This window comes from Haliotis asinina, chromosome 14 (assembly GCF_037392515.1).
Source record: "Haliotis asinina isolate JCU_RB_2024 chromosome 14, JCU_Hal_asi_v2, whole genome shotgun sequence".
In the NCBI taxonomy this organism is placed as follows: Eukaryota; Metazoa; Mollusca; class Gastropoda; order Lepetellida; family Haliotidae; genus Haliotis; species Haliotis asinina.
The window spans coordinates 7349555-7375818 of NC_090293.1; the positions used below are offsets into that span (position 1 = coordinate 7349555).

General features: G+C 42.5%; 2 protein-coding genes across 2 annotated transcripts in view; one reads left to right on the plus strand and one right to left on the minus strand.

Moving 5' to 3' along the window:
- LOC137262052 (uncharacterized) lies at nucleotides 1-24099 on the plus strand. Its single transcript, XM_067799841.1, has 19 exons — nucleotides 1-1669; nucleotides 4553-4702; nucleotides 4968-5270; nucleotides 5947-6181; nucleotides 7574-7767; nucleotides 8136-8372; nucleotides 9475-9710; nucleotides 10124-10307; nucleotides 11460-11874; nucleotides 15044-15234; nucleotides 15698-15940; nucleotides 16293-16540; nucleotides 16916-17096; nucleotides 17847-18056; nucleotides 18578-18692; nucleotides 20273-20304; nucleotides 21787-21857; nucleotides 22232-22275; nucleotides 24018-24099. Exons 1-19 carry the CDS (start codon nucleotides 1-3, stop codon nucleotides 24097-24099), a joined length of 5040 nt encoding a protein of 1679 aa, XP_067655942.1.
- The window catches only part of LOC137261267 (uncharacterized), a 22140-nt gene continuing 17018 nt past the window's right edge, over nucleotides 21143-26264 (minus strand). The window contains exon 5 of the mRNA XM_067798989.1: nucleotides 21143-25936. Within this exon, the coding sequence (XP_067655090.1) occupies nucleotides 24990-25936 (947 nt within the window). The 3' untranslated portion in view covers nucleotides 21143-24989. The remainder of the gene's footprint in view (nucleotides 25937-26264) is intronic.

The following is a 26264-nucleotide window of genomic DNA, read 5'->3' on the forward strand; positions in this document are numbered from 1 at the left end:
ATGCCTCTCAAACAGTTTATCCGTCGTCTACATGGAGACGTGGCAATCCATACCATCAACTCCCTCACCCGGCTAGAGAAGAAATTCATCAACTCCAGCAATCACCTTACTTTCCTGATGAGATGCAGAGATCTGAACCTGGTCCCCAACGGTCTCAGTTTGTCTTCACCTGTCAACACTCCGGCAGCCAGATCCATCCTACACAATGCCTCTAAACTCCTAGTGAAAGAACGGATCCGCCACCACCGCAAGGTAAAAGCCACCACCCTGAACAGCATCACCAGCCACCTTGACACCCTCAGCTCTACACTCGAACTAGAAACCTACTCCTCTCTCCATGCTGCCCAGACCAAGTCCAACAACATCCTTGACAACAAAACCAAAACTACCCATCTCAAGAAACTCCAACAACTCAACCCAAAACCCGCTGACTGCACCACCACCAGACTACAGAAAGTCGACTACCAGAGGAAGACTGTTGTCAACCTTAGTGACAAGCCCCTCAACAAAGAACACATCAGCGTGCTGTCCAGAGGACTCAAGTTCGTCCCTACCCGACCTCTACGCAACCACGATGACTTCATCATCAACGTAGAGAAGGGGCTGCAGCAGTTGGTACCTGGTGGCAAGGTTGACTTCCTCCGCCACCAGATTGCTGACATCCTCCAGAAGTCGAAGCCCCAGCAGCCCAACATCACCAAGCCTGAACAACAAGCCATCACAGACCTGAGAAAAGACAAGTCCATCACCATCGTCCAAGCAGACAAGGGCAAAGCGGCTGTAGTCCTGAACACCAATGACTTCAACAAAATGGTCAGCAAGATCCTCGACGATGATACCACCTACCGCAAGATCAAGAAAGACCCCACACAGAAACTCCAGAGACAACACAAAGCCCACCTGAAACAACTACGTGACAACTATGAACTCTCGCATGAACTGCACCACAAACTTGCTGTGTCCCACCCTCAAGCTCCCTACGCACGAGCTACTGTGAAAATCCACAAGAACCCTCCTAAAGCCAGACTCCTTGTGTGTTCCAGAGACACAGTGTTTTATAACACTGCCCAGCACCTCACGAAAGTTTTGGCCCCTCTCGGCAAAACCGCGGACTCCTACATATCAGACTCTACTGACTTCTGTGAGAAACTCAAGACTGTTGAAAACCCTGGAAAAATCGTTAGTTATGATGTAGTGGACTTGTTCACCAGTGTTCCCATTAACGAAACCCTGCACATCCTCCGTAACCGCCTTGATAACCTCGACTCCCCTCTGGACACCAAACTCTCTACTGACTCCATCCTTCAGCTCATTACTAACTCCATCACCTCCACATACTTCACCTGGGGTGATGAACTCTATGAGCAAATCCATGGTCTGCCCATGGGATCCCCTCTCTCTCCCATCCTCTCTGAAATCTACATGACCTCCTTTGAGCACCAAGCCCTCAGTTCCTCACTAATTAAACCAACCTGCTGGTTCAGGAAGGTTGACGACACCTTTGTCATTCTGCCCCAAGCTAACGACCCCTCCGCTCTCCTTCAGCACCTTAACCAACAACACCCCCGCATTCAGTTCACGTTTGAGACTGAAAGCAACTCACAACTCCCCTTCCTTGACGTTCTCGTCACCCGCACTACTGACAACACCATCCAAACCTCTGTCTATCGTAAACCCACTCACACTGACCAATACCTCCACTTTGACTCAAACCACTCACTCCGAACTAAAACGGGCATCATCTCTACCCTCACCCGCCGTGCCCTAAACCTATCCTCTGTCTCTCCTCAACCCGAACTAAACCATCTCAAGCATGTCTTCACCCAACTAAACAACTACCCTCCCCAACTTGTTAACCGTGTCATTAACTCCACTGTCAACCCACCTCCCAAACCCACTACTACCAAGCCTGATCCCGCTCCCATACGCATCTCACTACCATACACCGGCAAAACATCACACCACATCAGTCGCCTACTCAAGCAACAAGCAGGCATTGACACCTACTTTACAACAGGAACACCCCTCAAAACAATCATTAAGGCCAACGGTAGGAAACACAGTACACAACAACAACACCCTAAAGGCGTCATCTACAACATCAGCTGCAGCTGCGGCAGCAACTACATTGGGGAAACATCCAGACCACTCAACATACGCATCAAAGAACACAAAACCTCCACAAACAAAGGTGACACAAAATCAGCCATTTCGGAACACATCACCAAATTTCCTGACCACAACATCAACTGGGACACTGTCACAACACTTGCTAGCAACAAACATGACTTCAAACAACGCAAACTTGCTGAAGCAGTACAAATCCGCAGACACAACCCAACAATTAACAGGGATCAAGGCGTCTTTGTCTCCCCGGCATTCAACTGCATCATTAACACTAATTAATCAACCCACTCTGGCCCCCAGTCTCAATTTATCCACTCAACTCACCCTGGCTTCCACCAATCAATCCACTCATCTCACTCTGGCTTCTGTCAACTCACCCTCTTCCCCCCCCCCCCCCCCCCGCTGGCTTCAGTCCTTAATCAGCTTACCTCAACACTTCTCTAATGTATTGTTACCTCAAATAGTTATTGTTAATCCTGTTATTGTTGTATTGTCATCACATGCTCATCTCTGCTGTATATATATTGTACTCCCCCTGCCATTCCCCACACGCTTGAAAACGGTATAAGAATCTATACCGAAACGTCGCTACCCTGCAATAAAGAAGTTGATCATCCATAAAAATTCTTGTCATCTTTATCTCAGCAACTTCTAGAATGCCTCTCAAACAATTCAAACAACACTCAACCTAACATTCACCCATACACTTAACCCAACATTCGTCAAAATCTTCAACCGAACTCTTAACCTAACACTCAGCCTGGCATTCATCTAAACACTTGGCCTAGCATTCTGCAAACACTTAATCTAACACTCAGACTAACATTCAACCAAAAACATATCCTAACATTTGACATAATATTCAACCGAGCACTAGCTTAACACTCAGTGACGTTGGAACATTCGTCACCTCCCATGGACACTTTATAACTAAACAGTTGAAACGGGTGCTTGACGTATCGCCGAGGGAGTCAAAACACGTATCGCCTCATTTGTACTTGACAAAAAAGTACGAGAGATCTCTGTGAAGGTATTGTACAACTGTCATCTTATCATGTCAATCAGTGTGTGTTCATTTGGGTGACAGATTACAGGGGGATTACCAAACCTGCGTGACCCCATGCGATCTCCATAACCACTGTCGACAATGAAAACCCCAGACACATCTCTGGGTAAGTGTATCAATTACTTACAGTGGACTTGTACCGGACACATACATGTTGAACATTATGTCGGCACAGCAATAGCCCATGTGAAGTCCATCCTGAAAACATGCAACGGAGCCATCCCAGGACTGGCTAAAGAGATATGTGTATGTAACAGTATTAACGGTGCATTGTCACTGACCTATCATGAGCACACGGTCTTGTAATATGTTCTTTAAATTGGTGGTCATAACATACGCTGTTAAGGCATGAAACGCACCTGCTCTCAACACATCATGCACGTCCGTATTTGAAAGACGTTTTCTTTCCAAGGATATAGTTCGTTATGATGAATGGAGAAGTGAAATCTGCGGTTTGAGAGTTCGTGATTAACTCAAACTGAAGTTGACGCTACAAGATGCTTGCCTCTTGTTGGAATGGTACTTGTCAGAGGTATTAGTTACCTTCGCTGTATGTCGGGATGACCTTTGTGTGGACACTTGTATTTCTGTGCTGTTTAATTCCACGTGGAATGTGTGGTAAGTTATGTCCTCCAGTTCTTTTCCAATCAGACGTTGATCTATCTATCTATCTATCTATCTATCTATCTATCTATCTATCTATCTATCTATCTATCTATCTATCTATCTATCTATCTATCTATCTATCTATCTATCTATCTATCTATCTATCACATGTCACAATTTTACATTCACAATGTAATACACAATTTAATTCTGGACTCATAAAAGTCCAGATACTCTCCGAACTGTGGCCACTCTCTCAAAAGGGATTTGACGAAAATATACACGAAGTTGTTATGAATATGTGCTTAGGATGGAAAAATGAAAAAACTTTTTTGAGACCTCAGAATTTAAACTCGCTCGCCCATGGGCCTGCCTTCCATCTTCATTGTGATCTGTTTGAAGTATGAAATTGTGATGAAATTGCGTTGTTTTACTTATAGCAGAAATGGATCAGGATGGAGAAGGAAGGCGGCGAGGATGTTCATGCCGGTGATGTTGACAATGAAGCCGTTTCTTACCAAAATTTACTTTTTAATGATTAAACGATTATCTTCATGCACAATCCAATTTTGTCGACAATACGCGTGTTAGTATCTGAAGAACCATACGTGTATCCAAGTTTTCGTATTGATGTCAATGTGTAAGATGAAGTGAATATAGTGATGGTCCGCATCTTCACAAATGTTTGTCGACATCTAAATATTGTCTGTGATTTACCAGAAAAGACTATGCGGACTTCTGTACTTATTACAGGAAAGTGGATCAACATTATTTCCGACAGTGCATCGTACAAGAAGGTGAATGGGTTTGGGGTTAAAGTGACGGGCGAGAGTCACATGCAGCTCGAGGTGAAGGCATGCCGCGGAGCGGAGATACAGTTGCAAGAAGTAGACACAGGCACGGGTAAGGATCAGGGTGTACTGTGGTGGGTGGTGGTGGTCAGGCACATCTTCAACATGATGACAAAGGCACGGTAAGGGTGAGGTGACGAGAGACGAGAGTTACTGGAGGTGAAGACATGTAAAAAAGGTGGAGCAGATGTACTTGTTCATGGTGACGGTCACATGGTGTTGGAAGGCGTGTAAATGGGCTGAGGTGCAGCTACAGCGTGATGATGTCAGTTTTGACTAGTCTGTTTGTAAATTACCGGTTGACCATTTCTGATCAGGTTCCTGGCTTTACTGCAAACTCGGCGGCGACATGAACGAATGGACGGCAGTGTCTGCCAGCGAGCTCTGTGACGATGCAGGCTGTGGATGGCTCGGATACGACTACCAGCCTGTGCTGGACTGTGACATCTTCAAGCCGTTTTGGCTGTCCTGGGACGCGTCTGGTACAGTCAGTGTCGGGAGAGGAAATGCACTTGGCTCGGATGTACTGGTGACGGGGACCATCACGCCGTTTGAAGTCAACTTCTTCATGGTGTCCCACAGCGACGCCAGTGTTGTAGCAGAATGGAAGATCCTCATAGGTAGGTTTGCTGCGTCGTGTGGAGCAGAGCTTGTTTCGACGTAAAGAAATGAAAGTGAAAGATCAAGATACTCCCACATTTATTTCTCTGTAGAGCATCATTATGCTGAACCACGTCGCCGTTGTCTATACAAAGCTTGAAGTGTCATTGATTCCCTGTGACTGTGAAAACTATTTTGACTGCAAATGTAAAGGTCGAGAACTGTCTTAATATTCCTCCAGAATATGCCACATGGCATGGGAAATAAGAGGTCCGTAAAGATGTATTATTGGTAAGATCTTTAGATGCTGACGTAAACACTGGATGAAACTTTGTGTGATTAAAACTCCCGTGATTGTGATATAGCAGGAGATGTCTTTAAAATATAAAAGAGCCTTTGTTCTTTATTTTATATGTATGCATTATTCATATGATTGTGTCTAACAAGAGGACGATCGATATGTTTGATCCTTTTGTTCTGTTTGTTTGATCTTTTTGTTTGATCTGTTTGTTCTGGATCTGCTCCCTGGCATGCTACTGTATTGGTAAAATGCATGTACGGCTAGTCTTTGAGAAACACCCACTCCAAGACAAACACATTGTACACTGAAACATAATAAATGCACTGAAATCCGACCACTGGCATTTAACTAACGCTTCAACCAATAGATGTTCACTGTTCTCCAATATCTACCAGACGAACCCCCGACGTTCATCAGTCCGACGTCACTAGGCACCACGGTAGTCGACGTCAGCGAGGATACTCCCATCGGTGTAGTCATCTACACCGTGTCGGGGACAGACAACGAGGGAGACGCACTCACCTTCACACTTGCTACTCATGGCGATGTATACGAGTTGGCTGGGGGAGCACTAAGGATCAAGCAATCCCTGGATTACGAAACATTGAAAACCTATCGGCTCCTCATCAGGTAGATTCATTACGTCGTGTGGATTATGTAACAACGAAATTCTCTCTTTTAATATTTAGAAAATTGAGTCATTCAAGAGATCATGGCTGTCTCAAAAAGTAATCTGACTAAGTAATCTGAAGCATTGGCTTCAGTGACGAAAAGGGCACCCAAATATATATTCTGTTATTTTCATCATTTCAAACACTGAACTAGTTGTTATAAGGGTGTATTTGTTTACTTAGTGCGGTATTTCTACGCACTGAACTATATGTTTCCTCTCTTCTGTTAGCCGTATCATATATTTTCCCCATTAAACCATTCAAATTACCAGCCCCATGATATTTTTCCATTGTAGTGGGATAAATACCCTGGACATAACTTTCACCGCAGTTTCGATCTGAGTCAAAATTCACTTAAAGGCACAGTCATCAACGACAGAAAGGGAAGTGAAAAACATGGTGACCATTGGGTCTAGGAATCTATAGTGGAATGTATACCACAAACCTTTAAAAAGAGTATACCAGCGACAGGTAGTTATGTACTTCAAATTATGGAAGTATGTTGTGGTGAATAATCTTTTACTTTTTGACGAACATGAGAGCTAATCAGTGGCTACATCCGATGTGAAACTGACACTGACATGACATAACCGTTTAAGGCACTTCTCCTGGCTGTGCAGAGTTGCGCCACTTGTAATTGGATTTACCACGATTGTGGGTTAAATCTAGGTTCGCTTCGATTCTGTTTCTAAGTATTTTATGTTCGGGGGATTCGCGAAGTTGGTGAAAGTGACTTAGAACATTTCGTGCTCTCTTCCCACATTAAATGGACACGCCATGACGCAACTGGAATACTCTCACTAGAAGCATTACACCCTACGCGCTCCGACAGTTGATAGTTTTCACGTTTCATTGGTAGATTTCATTAACATGATGTTCTTACAAATAGTTTCAAAGCGAATCCATTGGTTCATATTACGTCAACTGAGATAAGAGAAACAAGCAAATATCTATGGAATTATTTGCAGAAAAAAACTATAGGTTTAATGCTAGAATACAACTAGTTATCCTAGATACTATATTAATTATAGATATATTACACGATTTATTATAGACTCGGAAGACCAGTTGTTTTTACAAAAATAGATCTAAACTTGTCTATGATGTTGTGGAGCAGGCCCAGTTCTCAGGACCATCTAATTCGCTGAGAAGAGTTCAGCCCCATGGATTTACCAGGATCCACTCATTGTTTCTTTTAATGCTAGATTCACCCTAAGTTTCATCATTGGTTTGTCACTATCCGAAACCTAGTACTAAAACAGTCTGCACCTTTCGGCAGAGAAGACTTGGTTTTCCTGGACTTCATTGTATTGTTAAAGCGGTATCACAGCTACGTTTTATTTCTGTGCAGTATGTCCGACGGTCGGAACACCCAGCAGGTCATGATGATGGTGAGAGTTACCAACGTCGTTGACGAGACGCCGGTGATCACGTTGTCAGGGACTTTGTCCATCCCGGAGGAGATGCCAGTGGGCAGCGTGGTCAGCAACCTCTTCACCGTGGACGACAAAGACGAGGGGGACACACACACGTATGCAATAAGTGGTGAGGACGTCATCGCTTGTAATATAACCGATATTCTTTGATGGTCAAAATATCCATTACTTTCGTCTGTACTCAAAGTCAGTCAGTAATATCCAGGCAATGATCGAGCCATAAGACTAGTATACGGTTAGCAGAAAAATATCAAGTCGGTCAGTGACCGCAGTCATCGCAATTAGATTGATCTTGTTGGAACTAAACATTATGCTGAACTTACTTTCTACACTTTTTAACCAATCTGACAATTTATGTTTTTGATTTCAATTCATTGTGTTTTCAATTTGTCATTGATAGGCAGGGGGATTTTGTATATGAACAATGTTAATGTAATATTAAATTATGCATATTTATCCTTAACAATAACTTGCCAGGCAGGGATAGCACTTTCTTCAGTGTGGACGCAACATCAGGGGTATTGAAGATAGCTCGTAGAATAGACCGGGACCAAGCAGCCTTGACCTCCGTCTCATTCGACCTTACTGCCAAAGACAGCTCCGGCCTTGGGTCGACCCGGACAATAGCTCCAACAATTGTAGACATCAATGACAACAACCCTGCATTCTCGGCGACATCGTATACGGTAGACGTAGCAGAGAATACTCCGATCGGTGAGTCTACATACGCCCACGTTAGTTTCGAGGTGACCCGCGAAGATCCGGTGTAGAATAGGCCTTCAGCAACCCATGCTCGCAAGACATGACGACAACGCTTGTCGTAAGAGGCGACTAACAGGATCGGGTGGTCAGACTCGGTGACTTGGTTGACACATGGCATCGGTTCCCAATTGCGCAGATCGATGCTCATGTTGTTGAGCACTGGTCCCGACTCGAATTTTTACAGACCGCCGCCATATAGCTGGAATATTGTTGAGTGCGGCGTAAAGCTAAATCACTCCCTCACTCACTAATTTTGAGGTTTGGTTCTTGGTACGAGAGGGGTAGTGGTGCAGTGGGAACAGATTCTGTCCGGAGAGTGGGCGGTCAGAGTTTGGACTCCCGGTTCAATCCTACCGAAAAACGTCAAAAATGATATTTGCCAAGCAAGGGTTGCTCGACTTGCAGTTAGTGTAATGTGTTGATCCGCGACAATGTCGCCTACTGGGGCAACCTAGATGTAGTAATGCCGATACACTAGATATACTATTAGACATCCGTCAAAGAGTTCAGTCTATGTTGGACTCCAGTCTAAGAGTGACTGGGTATAATACTATCAGTTATTGGATGCAGATGTTCCCCGTCTCGCTGCTAGACAATGGGTCATAATAAGGCATGGCAAGGAAATGTAAGTCATGTTTCCCACAATGTATTACCACGTCTTTGAAGGGCATTTAGAAGTGAAATGCATAAGAATGAAGATTTTATGGATATCAACTTCTTTATAAGAGAACACAACGTTTCGGAGTAAGCATTAACTCCGAAACGTTGTGTTCTCATATAAAGAAGTTGATATCCATAAAATCTTCATTCTTAAGCTTCACCTGATGAAGGAGTAAGCATTAACTCCGAAACGTTGTGTTCTCATATAAAGAAGTTGATATCCATAAAATCTTCATTCTTAAGCTTCACCTGATGAGGAAGTAAGCATTAACTCCGAAACGTTGTGTTCTCATATAAAGAAGTTGATATCCATAAAAATCTTCATTCCTAATGTATTACCACATTACATAAAAAACGGTTAAAACCCAATTCACTAATTCATTACTTATGACAGATACCGTCGTCCTTGACCTTGTTGTGACCGATGCCGATGATGGTACCAACGCTGCTTCCAGAATCTCTCTACAAGCTGGTACTCCACAAGACCTGTTCAGTGTCACCGGAAGTCAGCTGAAGACAGTGACAAGTAACCTTGACTACGAATCTCTGTCGGTTTATGAATTCGTTTTTACCGTAATTGCGGTCAATGAAGACAACCTGAGAACCGGGACCACGATCATCAGTGTCAAAGTGAGTGGCTAGCTGGAAGTGGTATTGTCAGTGAGTTGAAGGATTATGCTTCCTGGAAAATAGTTTCATGAAGACTCTGTATGGTCTTGGAACAGTCCTCAAGAACAGAACAGAGATGAAATTATCTTGCGGCCATGTTTAACATTTATGCCGATTTGAATCCTGGCTCCATGCGGCATGTATGACATTGCTTTTGTTTTTTAACTATAATTGTTTTCTGCTTTCTTATTGAGTATGCTTAAAGACTTAGGGTCAAGAAACCTTGAATCAATATTAATGCAGACCCTTAGCTCGAAGAGGTTTACGGAGTAGCACGTTTGTATGTGTGTATGCGTGTACTGTGTATGTGTGTATGTATGTATGTGCGTAGTAGTCTACTGAGGGTCTAAACCATTGCCTTTGTTTTGATTCAGGTGACCCCGGTAAATGAATTCGACCCTGTGTTTGACAGCCCTGCAGTGGACAGCTCCGGTCAGTTTCCTGGAAAGAGCTTATCAGAGGACGTTCCCGTCAACCACGAAATCTCCTTCGCGGCCTCCGACGCTGACTTGGGAGTTGACGGCGACGTCACATTCTCCTTCGTCTCCGTGCTGGACTGTGAGTTTTAACAGAGGAACATAATATTAAGTCTGAACGTGCTTAGTGTAAGAATATGTATAACACAAATGGCGCTACTTTGGAATGCGTTGAGGGATGACGTCACAATACAGTTGTGATGTGCGAACCGTACTCAGTGAACCGTACTGATAGCGGAAAAAGCTCAGATAAGTCAACAAATCCTGATAAATGTCATGTAGATTTCGGTTTGTCCATTTCCAAGGAATTTGTTGTAATTTTGGGTCTGAGACATTTGTCAAGCGTTACAGCATAACGTAAATTGTAAATGGTTTTCCAGTGAAATGTAATATCTTATTTGAGCCAATCAAACTGCAGTGCACACTCTGTAAGATATATAGCCTAGACTCTCATTCTGTTTGATGATAAGTCTTCTAAAAGTGCCTAAATGTTGTCTGAATGTTTTCATACGTGATTCTCATGGAAGGATAGGTGGATACAATGGTGAAACAATGACCACAAGTCCTGTACATACCTTATAACACATACTGGAACATAAGTTCTTTGATCCATGACTCGAACTCATGGTTATAGACTTCTGTCAGGCTGAACTGACACAACCGTGCCACCTGCCGCACGTGTATTTGGCTCATCAGAAACTGTATACGTATATGTGTGACCGTTTGATCGGTATTCAAGAAGTTGGTGCGTTACAAATTAAACATACAACTTCTTGTTTATTGCGTTGAGCTATGGTTCCATGTAGATTCTTAGCGAAATACAACCAAATAGTGAGAAGTTTTATATACATGGCATGTTCTGACAAACAGCGGATTAACATTAACATCAGCATGTAATGGAATAACAAGTTGTATATATTGGAAGAGGTCAGTAGGGAACTAAGTCAATGAACAAACAAATAGACAGGATGCTTTGATATTCTATAGTTTGAGTAGTTCTTCATAGGCCGATGGTATGTAGTATCCTTGGTCTTTGTTGATTAAAGTTTTGTGGAGGATGATTTTGATGGCCTCCAACACTTTTCTTTTTGTTTAGTCTTGATTTTTGGACGATAGGACTTCGATATCATCAAACTTGATGTAGAGGTTTTATGTTCTTTCATGCGGGTGTCAACGGTGCATATATACTCACATGTATACATGATTTATCTGAACCTGCCCTTTTCTTCTGCAGCAAACGGGGACGACAGCAGTGACAAATTTGAAATCGGTCCCCAATCCGGTGTCTTAAAGATAATTGGCACCTTAGACAGTGACACACCAACAGGGGGCGTAGCCTATCATGACGTCACAATTAGGGTAACCGACGGGGCTGTTTCACAAAGATTCTCGGACGGAACTATACGGCTGACCTTAACTGACGTCAACGACAACATGCCCAAGTTTGATTCAACTCATTATGCCATCACTGTCAATGAAGACATTGCTGTGGGTGACCTGGTTGCTTCAGTAACCGCAACAGATGACGACGGTGACTCAGTCACACTCACTTTAGAAGGAAGAGGACGTTCTTTTGAACTAAGCGGAAGTGATGTCATTCTTAAATATCCTTTAGATTATTCCTCGTCACCACTTCATGTATTGACGATAACATAAGTATCTATCACATTGGTTGGGTTTATATGCCGTTCATAGCCATAATCCCGAAATGGTCATCACACACCGAGGGGAATAGAACCACTCGTTTCTACCTCGCCACCACTGACCGGTTTCAGGATTTAGGGAGCACTAGTTTAATAAAGGTGTGGGGCATGGGCAAATTGAAAACCGACTTGCGTATCGCAGTTGTCATTGATTCCTCTGATATCAACATCTTGAGTGAACGTTTCGTAGCTGGCCTTAAGTCGGTTTTAGACAAACATGCACCATCCATAGAAAAGAATATCATTTTAGGACCAAGAAGTCCTTGGTACAATGAAGAAATCAGAAAGTCCAAGTCAGAGCTACGCCAAGCTGAAAGTCGATGGAGGAAGTCCCGGCTTGAAATCCATAGACAGATCTTCAAACAAACACGAATTAAAACGGCCTACTTGATGAAACATGCACATATAAATATTCAAAAGATAAGATTAAAGACCTTATCGGAAACAGCAGAAACGTGAATAATACGTGAAGTCGCTCCATGGAGCCCACAAAATAACCACATTGCCAGATCACCAATGCGAACCTGATCTCGCCAACAAGTTCAATTCATTCTTTCTCGAGAAAATCAGTCCTATACCAGCAAAGTTATTGCCATGCTCTACAGACTCGTTGGAAATAAAACAATTCAAAGGACATCATCTCTGTTGCTTAGAACCATTCTCAGGATCAGAGGTTGCACTACACATTAAATCTGCAAGGACACCTACATGCTCTCTTGACCCACTGCCTTGTAACCTAGTTCTGGACAACTTGGATGTCATGCTGCCCATCATCACCCAGATCATCAATGGTAGTCTACAGTCTGGCATATTTCCAGATGTTTTCAAAGAAGCAGGTGTCAGACCATCAATTAAGAAGAATAATCTTAACCCTAACGTACTGAAAAAAAATCGAACCGTTTCAAACCTAAACTTCATCTCCAAGTTGTTTGACAAAGCAGTGAATATCAGCTGTCATCACACCTAACGCAGAATCGACTATTCGACAAGTTCCAATCTGCCTACCGGGCCATACACAGCACGGAGACAGTTCCATTGAGGCTGCTCAATGAACTCAGATGCTCGGCAGACAGGGGAAATGTTGCATCACTTGTACTGCTTGACTTGAGCATTCTCGTCAAACTTCTTGAACAACGATTTGGCATTGGGATGGTTTTCATCATATCTGACAGGACGCACTTCTCTTTCTTGTTTACATGACACCCTTGAGCGGCATACTGATCAAGTGTAACACTGCTCACCATTCGTTCGCAGACGATACCCAACTGGTAGACTGTTTTGCGTTGAATCAGATTCAATATTCTCTGGACAAGACAGTTATCTGAGCAAAGTCCATGAAATCGTGTCATCTATGATGCTCAAAATGAATGGCGATGCAACAGAAGCTATATGCCTGTCGGCACTGAACATCGTCTGAACAACTGAGAAAATCAAAATAGCTGATGCAGAGATTACTCTCGCTCCGAGAGATCTCAGAGTATTCATAGATCAGGACTTATCACTTCACGCTCAAATCAGCCATCTTTCAAGAATCTGCTTCTTCCACCTTAAAGCTATTAGTAACATTCGTCAGAATTTAACAACAGATGCAGTTCATACTCTCGTTAGGTCTCTTGTTCTATCTAGACTGGACTACTCAAACAGCATTCTGTTTGGACTCAGCTCTGCACACTTGACTAAACTCCAGAAAATCCAAAATGCAGCGGCCAGAATCGTATCTCTTACGTCTAAAAGATCGCACATAACCCCCGTTCTAAAGTCTCTTCACTGGTTGCCCATCCAAGCCTGAATCGAATTCAAGACCCTGTCCATTGTGTTTCAATATCTACACGACCTATCCCTTCATTACCTCTCTGAACTCATTTCTGCCAACATACCACCACGACAGTTGCGATCACACCAGCAGTTCCTCCTAACAACACCCCCTGTACATCCAAAGAACTATCGCCGCAGGGCATTCACCTTCGCAGCTCCTTCACTTTGGAACAGTCTTCCAATAGCCATCGAAACAGCAACCTTCCTTCACGCCTTCAAATCCCTATTGAAGACCCATCCTTTCATGAAATACTAAGAATGACTTGTACAGCTACCAGCACCTGCAGTTTTGTTTTGAGCTTATACACTGGGTGCCATGAGCATACACTAGTGTGTGGACACGCCGCCATACAAATGGACATTATTATTATTTTACAGATTAGAATGAAAATGCAGCAGAGAGGGTTCGGGTGATCCTGGCACAGTCAGGCTGGTCAAGCTCATCATCAGCTCAGGGCCCTCGCCCCCTCTACACGCAGCCCAGACCGCGAATGGGACTTCTCCCAGGAAACACTGCCTAGTCGAACCCACCAAGAACTTTCCGGAGAATATGGAGGCTCCCCAACACTGCAGCCTTCTGCATTACCCAGATTGTCAGAAGGGCTGTGCTCCCGGTGGAGAACCCGGGCACTCTCCTGATCTGCGCCAAGAGATCAGGAGGTACCAAACCAAGGGCACCGAGAACAATGGAGAGCCTGACGACAGTGTACTTGGGATGCAAGCGAGACATTTCAAAGGCGAGGTCCGCATATTTATCATGCTTTTCCTGAATCTTGCCAATCACATTATTATTATTATTTCTACAGTGCGTGAAGCACATTTATGGTGTCCCTAGAATATTCCTGGAATATTTCTAAAAGCGGCGTAAAACCACACTCATTTACTTACTATCTCTGTGGAAAAGCAGCTGCGGATGGGTGCCGACGATTTTCCTTAGATTAACTTAGTTATCGATGACACTAAGTCTTTTGATGTACATTCTTTCAGGATTCTATAACGATATACGTAATCATAATATGTCCATTATATAGATGGCCCTCCTCAAAGGTTGTATAGTTTATGACCTTCGCCAAGAAATATATTTGGTGACCTGCACTGTTTCTCTCTGATCTTGGCCACCAAAATGTGTGACCAGGTTCTGAAAACGTAATTTAGCCGTGTTTAAGAAAAGAATCAAACCTGTTAATGTCAAGGGATATAAGCACTTGAGGAGAAAAAACTTTATAATTGTGAAGCACTAATACGCTGCATCATGTTGTAATTATCGGTGCAACTAGCAAGTAAACCCTTGGTGTTTCTCTAGAGCAGATGACGAGACGTTCACCACAAGCGCTGTAATGATGGTAACCGTTGTAGATGTCGTCACGACAACATTAAAGATAGTGGTTGCGACCAATGCTGCTATCCTCGAGGATCAGGAAGAGGGGACAGTCCTTACGGGCGTTTTTGTGACCCACGGGAACACTGGTGCTGTTACCTACAGTCTAGAGGGTGAGGAACCTGAATACTTTCATGCCCCTTTCCCCCACCTACTTGTGTAAGGCAGTGAGTGTCTGAATGAGTGAGCATGGTTTTACGCCTCCTTGAGCAATATTCCAGCAGTATCACGACTGGGGGCATCAGAAATAGCCTTCACACACTATACCCATGTGAAGAATCAAACGCGGGTGTGACGAGCGAACGCTTCAACTACTGTGCGACCCCATCACTCCGTCACCTGCTTGAAGACCCGTCCCTTTTAGATTAATATTATTTTCAGTTGTTCTTGGAAATCGTTCAACATTTGACCGAAAAGTGTGAAATATGTCTACAGTTAATCTTTAAAAATAACTTTGACTTCCGACACTGAAAGACTTATCTTTGCTATGTTTTAGGGGTCTGTGTACATTTGGTAGTCAAAATCGACATTTTAACCATGTAGAAGACTTCAGAAATAATATTGTTGTTCTTGAAGGTACAAATGCTGGTTTCTTGTCCATGAGTCCAGCTGGGGAGTTGAGCTACAGCTCGCAAAGGATTGACCGAGACGGTAGTGACGGTATAACGACGTTGTCAGACATTACGGTGAAAGCCGTTGACAGCTCCGGTAACGAGGCCACAGCTGACCTCACATTCGTCGTTACCGACATCAACGACAATGCACCGTTGGGGACTATACTTGCACCTACGGCGCAGGTTCGAGAAAACTCACAGAATGGTGTGTTTGCAATTACCTTCAGCGTAATGATGATTGTAGAACACACGATTTCGGATGTAATTACATATGCTCACAATATCGACCACTGTGTAGTCCGCAGAGCCATTGCTGTAGATTGTATATAAAACTGTAGCGTACGTAAAATATTGTAACTCCCAACATGCACGACAGATACACCGCTTGATGAATATTGTACTTATGTGAGATAGGTCAGAGTGGGGTAGAAGGCCTGCATTACTAAGTAAATGAGACATTTTCATTTATGTCGAACATGAAAGTGTTAATTATTACATCAAATGACACTGTATGAAATTATATTTTCCAACGTCAATACACAGTTCTGTTATTGTAGATCAGCTGGTGACGTCATTATACTTCACGGATGCTGATGAAGGTGTCAACAGTAACGTCACGCTCCATCTCGTTGATGTTGACGTTCACGATGTTTTCAAAGTTGTCGACTACGATCTTTTTGTCAGAGGCAACGACATCGACTATGAGGCAATGACAAGCGACCACAGCTATGATATTGTCCTTCATGCTGTTGACAACCCAGTAACTTCAACACCGTTGACATCAACAGTAACCGTTCACGTTCAGGTTGGATAGCGTTCAATACAATATGGAATCGGACACTGTATATTAAAACGTGGCAATATGTTTCATCATGACAAAAGAACAGTTTTTTTCGGTATGTTACGAGTAATAGTAAATATATAGTTACACGTTGTCCAGAACAACTAAACACGTGGCACAATTATCACTTGGCATTTTTCTGCATTCCGAGACGGTTCTTGCGAGTACTTCTACTCAGTGAAACTGTAAATAACCAATGGAAAGCACATACTAAAGATACACGACATGAATCTGATTATACTTCTATCCTACATATCACAGACAAACAGTGTTAACTGGGTTGACTCCGAGTCGTCTTGGAAGTAAAGTTGCATGGTCTTGTCATTCCTCTGCTCGTAGGTTCTGGGTGAGAACGAGTACGACCCGTCGTGGACGTCCCCCACCTCCGTGTCCACCTTCCCTGACGTGACTATCAAGGAGACTGCCACTCTGGGGGAGACGGTGGAGACGTTTGTAGCCACTGACGACGACGGCGGCGTTGATGGGGAGATCACATACAGCGTCGTTGACATCCAGGAGCGTGAGTGGTGGTCGACATCACGTTTCTTACATAAGTCACTGATTGGTGACTTATGTCCAAAACAGAAGCCATGGAATTATGAAGCCAAATTTGACGGGGATATGTTTATTAGTGTAAACGAAACTGCTTTATCATTACGTGTATGCATACAACGATATAGAAAGCACGCGACGAGGATACGTGATACATTAATTGAAATGACACGTGATAAAATAAAAAATCCAAAAGATCGCCTAAAATATACAAGAGTATTGTATGCCAAATGTTGACTGCATGGATTATCGTAAAAACATTTTCTTTTCCCAAATGTGTGTCAGTATTCTGAAACAAAGTATGATAACTACAGTTTATTGTTAACAACAGGTGGGGCCGTTATCATTGACATTACTGTGGTTTACTGTGGTTTACTGTTAGACCAATTCCGTAGATCGATGCTCAGGCTGTTGATCACTTGATTGTCTTGTCCAGATTCGACTATTTACAGACTGCTGGAATATTGTTGTTTAGCTACATCGAATCAACCAACAAAGGACCTTCATTATGTGTGTGGTATGATGCCGAAAATCAAAGGTTCATAATTCGTGCTCATTGCCCAGTACGTGCTTTTACACCTATCTAACAGATAAATCTTCGAAACATGATAAAGAAGATTGCCAATGTTTCAGGTCTCCCAAAACTGAGAATCGGAAACACTCCTTGAAAACATAACTCATGTCACGAATAGTGATAGGCAGTGTCACGTACTTTCAGCGTCTGGCGCGAGTGTCACTGGCAAATTTGAGATGACAACGAACGGGCGTCTGGTGGTAGCGTCCCAGCTGGACTACGACGCCGACACTGGCGGAGTGGACTACTACATCGTCACCGTCGCCGCCAGTGACAGCGGCAGTACCAGCGTGAAGAGCACCACCGGCGATATCAAGGTCATTCTGGAAGATGTCGAAGTGGAAAATGTCATTGGTTTGTAACGAAATATCAGATTATTGTTTAGTAAATCTTACAGCAGTTGTTCTATAATATATTAACAAGTATACCTGATAGAATGTAGGCTTATTCCTTACATATCACAACCTATCAGCTAGTTGATTAGTGATATGTCTATATCACCATCAATCCAAGAAGATCAGGGGTAGAATTGGTCTTCGGCAAACCAAGCTTGTCTTAAGAGGCGACTAACGGGATCAGGTGGTCAGGCTCGTTGACTTGGTTGACACATGTCATAGTATCCCAGTTACGTAGATCGATGATCATCCTATTTATCACTGGATTGTCTTGTCGACTGTCGAAAGTCGACTGTTTAAAGACCACCGCCCTATAGCTGGAATATTGCTAATTGCGGCGTCAACAATAACCAACCAATCCAGCTACGAGATATCTAGAGGGGGATACTCTGACAACTGTTACGTACATTGTAACACAACGGTATACTGTTATAATGCATATTTTTCTGACGTATGTTCTATGTACTCTGTACATTGCAGTATTGCCAAAGCAGCCGGTTGCCGACACTACGTCGGAGCTGTGGGTAATGAGGACGTTGGTCGTAGTTCTGGCAACCGCTGCCATCGTGATGGTTTGTGTCGTGATCAGAAGCATGTAAGTTTTCAAATGATAGTTTAATGAAGTTCTTTCTAATCAATGTCCTACATAGTGCATACCGATGTCCTATATCATGCCTGCTGATGCATCTATAGCACCCATGTCCTAAACAAGTGTGTGCTTTAATCAGTTCATTATTGTAGTGTTACCGTCCTTTCGAAGTCCCTTTGAGATCTCCTAAATAAGACAAGTTGGTGACATTTACATGTCCAGTTGAAAGCTACCTCCGCCAGGTTATCAATAGCGTCCACAAAAATAACTATGGATATTCTGCATACCTTTTAGCTTAACCTCTCATTTTGTCCAACATCCTTTCACAGTGCCCACTCCCTGTCTTTACAGGCGTGTCGAATTTTACTGAAGGGAGTATTTAAACATAGCCTCAATGTAGGATTTGCAAACAGGTAATCCTATTCAAGAAAACATAAACTAGCTCCCAAAAGAAACGCCACCAAAATAAAAAGGACTGTAAATTGTCAAAGTAATTATGTATGTTTGAAAATACACATCTCTCGAACACAGCATATCTATTCCTTGAGAACACTTGCACTTGCAAAACGGAAACTAGAACCTGACCAGGTTATACTCTAACATCATTTTAATCGACTGACAACCAGGAACATGCTTCGTTTAACACCAGAGCAGAGGACATGTTACTGGTGGAAGACACGCATGTGGCGAGGACCATGGGCTGCTGCAAATCCACCGTTGGAAGACTTGTCGCACGTCTACGACAGACTCGCAGCACTACAGACAGGCAAATGAGTGGTATACTGAAGGTCACTACCCAAAATGAGGACCGATACGTCACTGTAACGTCATCAGAGGCCAACAGTATTGGACGTCCTGTCAGCAAACAGATTGTGGCCAAACGACTCCGCATTCATGGACTCCAATCGACCTTTCAAGGCCACGACGGTTGACGTGCCAACTCCGACATCCCAGATTGAGATGAACCTGGACTGTGCGACACTGGCAGCAGTGAAACTGGCGAAGAGAGAACTCTATTGACGAATGCAAGTTCAAGCTCTTAAAGGTCTGTCCCCAATTGAGCACCTCTGGGAACAGCTGGGACGTCATATTCAGAAACGCCACGATCGGCCATTGACGAGGAACGCTTTGGCAGCTACCCTGCAAAAGGAATGACGTCCGACGATCGGATCCCTAATCAAGACATCAGAAGACTCACCTACTCCGTTCGACAGTTAGGGAAGACCACATCCGGTACTGAACAATATGTGCTGCCCACAAAGTTGTGAAAGCTCCCAATCGAATCTGCATTGGTGATCGAAAACTGGACAATGCATCCCAGTATCATTCACTTTATATTAGATCAAGAGCTGCGTCGTTTTTCTTCTTGTTATCCATTAAATACTGTTTGGGAATGATTGCCTTTTACAATAAAACATTTAATGTTACCATATTTTGCTTATGTTTTGTTTTTGACCAGAAAATCATCTGGGGGCATTTCTTTTGAACGCTACTTTATATGCCTGAAATTTAATAGATTATAAGGACTGTAACAACAACAAGGACACTTGTACTAACTTATGCAAGATGAATTGTCTTCTTTTCAGAGACACCCTGTCATCTTCTGCTCCGGGCATTAGTGAGTGAAACCTTTATTAACCTATTCTTTTATGATGATTGAATCCAAATTAAGCCCAGTCTAAGCAAACTTAGTCTCAGTGTATTTCGTTACACTCCACCACTGAGTCTAACAAAACCTAGTAGAAGGTCGCGTCAGGTGACCTTTGAGAGACCAATGACCGTCCAATCAAACGCGAGGTTAAATAGATTTATCCAATCAGACAACTGCTACTATTTAGGGATCTGAGGGACTTTCAAAATATTCAGGTCACTGACACAGATCTCTCCACAAACAAAAATCCACATATAACACAATTATGTGACCTGCAGTATATACGCTTTGGGGTTTCTGTTGACATGGTTACCATTAGATAATGTTCCCGCAAGATGACATCCTTGAATATTGCCCAAAACACCATTTACTCACCGTTGTCATGGTTGTACGTACGCCGTGTGCATCACCCGGAAGCGAGCGTACGCTAAATAGCATTCGGAATCGTTCGGGTATGAACCTTTTCGAGATAAAAAGTTCAAAAGGTATGTGCGAATGTCCACTTTCGCGATTTTGGTAAGCTGTGTTCTGATTGGTCAAGCTCAATGGTTACCTCACGCGACTTCTCGTAAGGTTTTATTAGACTCAGCAGTGGAGTGTAACGAAAAGTACTGAGGATAAGTTTACTTAGACTGAATTAATCCACACTCTCCAACAACGTTTTTGCTACCCATTGTTTTGCTCATTACATAAAGTAAGATGAACGGTCTGACGTACCTTGCCAATCATTAGAAGTTGATAGTGATATCGCATCAAATCATAAATGTTACTGGCGTTAAATAAGAACTCAAACACATGGTTTTGTTTTAAAAAAAAATATAATGAGACTGAAAACACTGTAAAAGCTAATACCACATGATACACAACTGCTAATTAATACCCAAGGTAACATATCTCTGAAATCCAATTTTACCTCTTTGGCATAATGTACACCACCCATCAACAGTTTAGACTCTCCACTGTAAATGTAGCCAATTACTCCAGTAAACTGTTCTAAACTAGATTTTGCAAAACAGTCGACACAAACATTATTTTCACGAGTTTAATAAATGATGAAACGCCGCGAAAACTGGCGAATTCTTAACAAAACTTTACACCTAAACGCAGCTGCATAATGATTTTAAGCAATTCATCTATATTGGATTTGCAGTTGGTTTCCCAAAGTCAGTGGAGAAATTCATCTTTGATGTAACCATCTATATGTACATAACATATAGAGAATGTTTTATGTGAATCTAAACTTTGGTTGGGCAGTATACATATCAAACATTGCATGCCTGATGTAGTTGCAGATTTCACACATTACCCCGTCACAGGGAAAGGGTTTTTAAAAATGTTGCAGTGATGGTTAAAGTAGCATAATCGATTCGATGCTACTAAACTCTCGGTATACTTTCCTTTGCAACTTCAAAATATAAACGTTTAATTCTTTTGATTGATTTACCCCAGCTAAGCCTCCCGACAAATTTTGGATGGAGCGGACAGTGTCAGTGACACCTCACATGTCTCTGGAGTCAGTAGTAAGTATGGAAGCCTGTAAGGAACATAGTACTGCCTGCCAAGTACTGAACTATAACAGATGGTATAACAGAGCTATATTAAACAGAAAATGCACGTTCGGAGACACCACGCGTGAGAGTGTTTGTGCCGCTTTAAGCAACTTTCACCAGACATGGCACACACGGCGATGTGCCGAGGTTAACGATGGGCTTCTCTTGTGGCTAGAGAAACTGAATCAACAAGATCATCCCACACATTGTCACGCTGAAATGTATCTGAGTACAAAAAAGAAAAGTATAGTTCTTTCTTTAACTGAAATACAGTATAAAGCGCCATTACAACAACCCATCTTGTTTGGGTTCTGATTACTACTTACTCAAACTTATTTTTGCAGATAATTGATGACGACGATGACTCGTTTACATCTATTGTGTTCAGGTAGGTGTTTAGAAGATATTTGACACTTGAACACGTATGATCTCATTTGACTTCCGTGGTTTCAGCGTTTGCCACAAGGACCCGATTGGCACAAAAATCAACTCCGCAAATGGTTTGTTTGTTGTTTAATAACGTAAATGGCCCTGCGATATGAGATATTGTCATGGTATTACAATAGGTACACGAGGGAATTGTTTCATTTCATCCATGCCTCAAAATATTTCACTGAGTTGAGCGTGTAAAGGTTGACAACAGCACCATGGCCATACCTTAAGAGTTCAATACCAGTTTCATTATATCACAGCTTTTTACTGGGCAAGTGACACATGCAAAATGGATCAATAGCCTGTAGATAACAGGTCTAAAGTAAAATCTCAGACTGAAACATATTAGCTACCTCTCGCCGGGTTCGATGCACAAATAGTGTACTTAACATATGAGCGCTAACGTGTCATGTTAACGTGACAACGAAAACCACCAGTACTATTAAGCAGAGTAATGCTGACAACCGTTCCCTGCAGTATCATGAAAAAGTAAAATGTCCGACCGGACTGACAAATGGCAAATTACATTTAATCCTCACAAAAACAGATTCTATACAATTCCCTGGTAAAGTACAGCCCAGCCCAAACGAAATTTAACAATGAAGGACAGTACCATTAATAACATTCATCGCCATAAGCATTTGGGACTTACTTTACAGCACCAATGTTTCCGGGCTGACCATGTTAACAGTAACGCTAAGAAGGTTGCACCGATGGTAAACTGTGTCAGAAATTTTAAATATCGTCTCAAACAACGTAACGTTACAAACAATGTACAGACAGTTTATTTAGCATAATTGTGATTATTGTTGTCACATCTGGGACAGTTGTAGCAAACAGCAAGCATTAACTATTATGCTAAGTCATTCTTCCCCAGATACAGTAAATTGTGAATTCTTTGTCTCACGATCATAGAGAACTGGCTACTTTGGGTAGTTTTGAGGAACAGATCAACGTGCCAAGAAAAAACAGCCAAAACGACTTAAATTTAAACCCTGGATCAAGATTTTGTCAGATTATTCATTCGCGCCTCAGGCTCGTTTGCAGCGATTCAAACGCACACAAGTATCAAACAATGTTTTCCATCATGTTCTTGTGACTGCTGTTACGAAGATCCATTTCACTGTTTCTTTTCGTGCGTTAATTACACTTACATTAGACACAAAAATGTTCTTCTATTCCAAACGGTATGACATCAAATCAATACTATACGGCCACTCTCAATCTCATGTATCTAGTAAAGATAATCATGAATTACCATAATCTGTCCATTCTTTTATCGAACTGTGAGACAGATTTGTATTGTAATAGTCAAACGTTGCACTTACTATGACGTATTTTCCGACACAAATGGTCATAATGTTATACGCGGCTATATTAATAACTTATGATTGTTATATTTTCAGAAAGCTATTGTTTCTTGTTTGTTAATAGCATGTTTTTTCTCGTCACGACTGTTATATCTTTAAGTTATTTGCATTTCGGAGCGGTATTCAGATAAGTAATATACTGCTTATTTAATCCGATTCCTGTTTTTGAAATAAATATCTTCAAACCAAGTATCAAGAACCCTCACCCAAGGGTGACATATCACAGTATCTCCACTTCATGACGTTTTTCATATATACAGTATACCCTACCTATAGTATAGCACGTCAGGGGTGTGTGTGTATCACTAACCCGGTGTTTTCACTTCAGACCGAGTACATCCACAACGGAGACCAGTCAGCCATCATCAGGTAGCGGTCAAGGGAATGACCCACAACACATCCAGACATGATCGGCTCTGTCTATCGGTTCAAATTCCCATCCTTGCCTCTTGCGTGAACGATTTAGTGTTTATTGGCATTGGTGTCATGTTCGTGTACATTTTTATTGCACGGGGACAGTTCTGTGATGACAGTTTCATGCTATAAATAAAGGTGTTCATTCTGACGTGTACAGACCACTTTCTCTGACGTATAGTCTTCTCGAAATTACGTTCCCGATCTATGTGGGAAAACTAACTAAAACAGGTAGTATAATAAAACCTCATGAAGAGGTAGATATTCAATCAGAAAATACAATCACTGCTCAAAGATATCTGCTTAATCAATAATGTATGTTAACTCAAACAGAAGTTTATTTTCTGCAGTCCCACTTTTCCAAGAAAATGCTCTTTTTATTTCGGAAAGAGGAACTACTGACGTCTAACAAATAATGAGATATTTGGACAAGTAATGTGTTCACGCTGTGTGACAACAGATAAAATAAAAAGAATAACCTTAACATCCGAAAGCTCTGACTACAGCACCCACTGCACCCACTCAAGACAGCACTCACAACGGAGCACTCGGACACCCACGCCATTTAACCGTGTAGAAGTATAATTGTCAAGATCAAAATGACACGTTGCTGAAAATATTGTTTGTTTGATGTTTAACCCCGCACTCAACATTATTCACTTTACTTGACGGAAGTCTCTAAATTTGGACTAGACGATCAAGTGACTGACCATCGATCTACGCAAACACGTTGACATCCCTGAGCACGGGATCCAGTAAACCACCTTTAACGACAAGCATGTGTTGCCGGAGACACATTGTAAACCGGAAGATTCATGAGGGATAGGTGTCAATGCCAGTAATACGATGACACGCCTCAGAGAGCCTGACCATTTGATCATGTTAGTCATCTCAAGCATGGATTGTGGTCCTCGACATTTAGCACAGCTTGTCGTATCGCCTCATGTGCCAATGTTACCGTGTCACTGTCCCGCTCAAGGAATGTTCCACAAAGTTCGGGAAAGATAGTGTAGCGATTCTCCAAGAAAAAGTCAACCGATATGTCCTTGGACTGTAACAGGTGTGCGAGGCGGGCATCGTCATTGTTCAGCGACGCAATGCAAACGTCTCCTTCAGCGCACACTAGGAGAAGAGCAACATACTTAGCAAGACACTCCTCTGCTAAATCTCTAACAGCATCTTGCAAGAAATGAGCGGGGTTTCTGAAAAATGCTACTGGGTTACTCTGAAACTTCTTCCATCTGAAGAACAGGGCACATGTTTGAGGAAAGCCGTAAGGAGTGGGCATGTTTGCTATTTGTTTAATGTCAACAGTGGTCATGGCGAGGTTGTGATGTGAAATGTATTTTTCTAGAATGCGCACTTTTTCAGAGTTAGTCAAGTTTACTTCAACAACGAGTTCTTCTCTGAAAAGAGAATCACGCAGAAACCCCAGCTGTTTGAAATACTCATTGAAGACATAGTCACGTGACGTGATGACCAGTCTGAAGGTGGAGTTCAACGTAGGTTCCAATTCTTCCAGAGCACGTTTCCACTTCTTGAAAGTTTCTTTGGGCACCTCGGTTTTTCCAAAAATATCATCAATCAGAAATATCGTAGGATTTTCAGGATTTCTTCTATATTTCAGTTCCTTTGGTTTTGTAATGATGAAAATGTCATAACCTTCCGCTTGATAATCTGAGAGAATCTTGTAAGCTGTGGCCGTTTTTCCATCACCTGGACTTCCAATGATGGTAACAAGAGATGCCTCTGTCAGACATGCAGCCGAGAGCTTGTATGTTTGTGTGGGGACGAATACCTCATCGGCTTTACCGGTAACAGTCCTGGTATACTCTGTAACAGATGATATGTTGTTTGAGAATAGACGAAAGTGTGTATGAACAAATCTGCATGTGGGGTAGTCTGAGTGAGTGAGTGATTTATGTTTCATCACGCCACTTTAAGCCGCATTTTCAGCCACGTCATGACAGCTTTACACCCTCACCAGTTTCTGAAACCAACGAGCACGGGCACAATGTTCATAGACTTCCACAATACACATAAAACGGAATTCGAAACCAAACCCATCGGTTTCTGGTAGTCGTAACAACTCTAAAGGCAACATTACGACTACGTCCGTGTGTTCTGGGCCACCCTTGCCACTGACTGTACTGGACGGGCA

Bases quoted from the DNA above. Each gene is read 5' to 3' on its own strand.
- LOC137262052 (XM_067799841.1), top strand. From the start codon at position 1: ATGCCTCTCAAACAGTTTATCCGTCGTCTACATGGAGACGTGGCAATC. The intron at 8,373-9,474 runs GTGAGTCTACAT...TACTTATGACAG, and splicing joins AGCAGAGAATACTCCGATCG to ATACCGTCGTCCTTGACCTT. The intron at 17,097-17,846 runs GTGAGTGGTGGT...ACGTACTTTCAG, and splicing joins CGTCGTTGACATCCAGGAGC to CGTCTGGCGCGAGTGTCACT.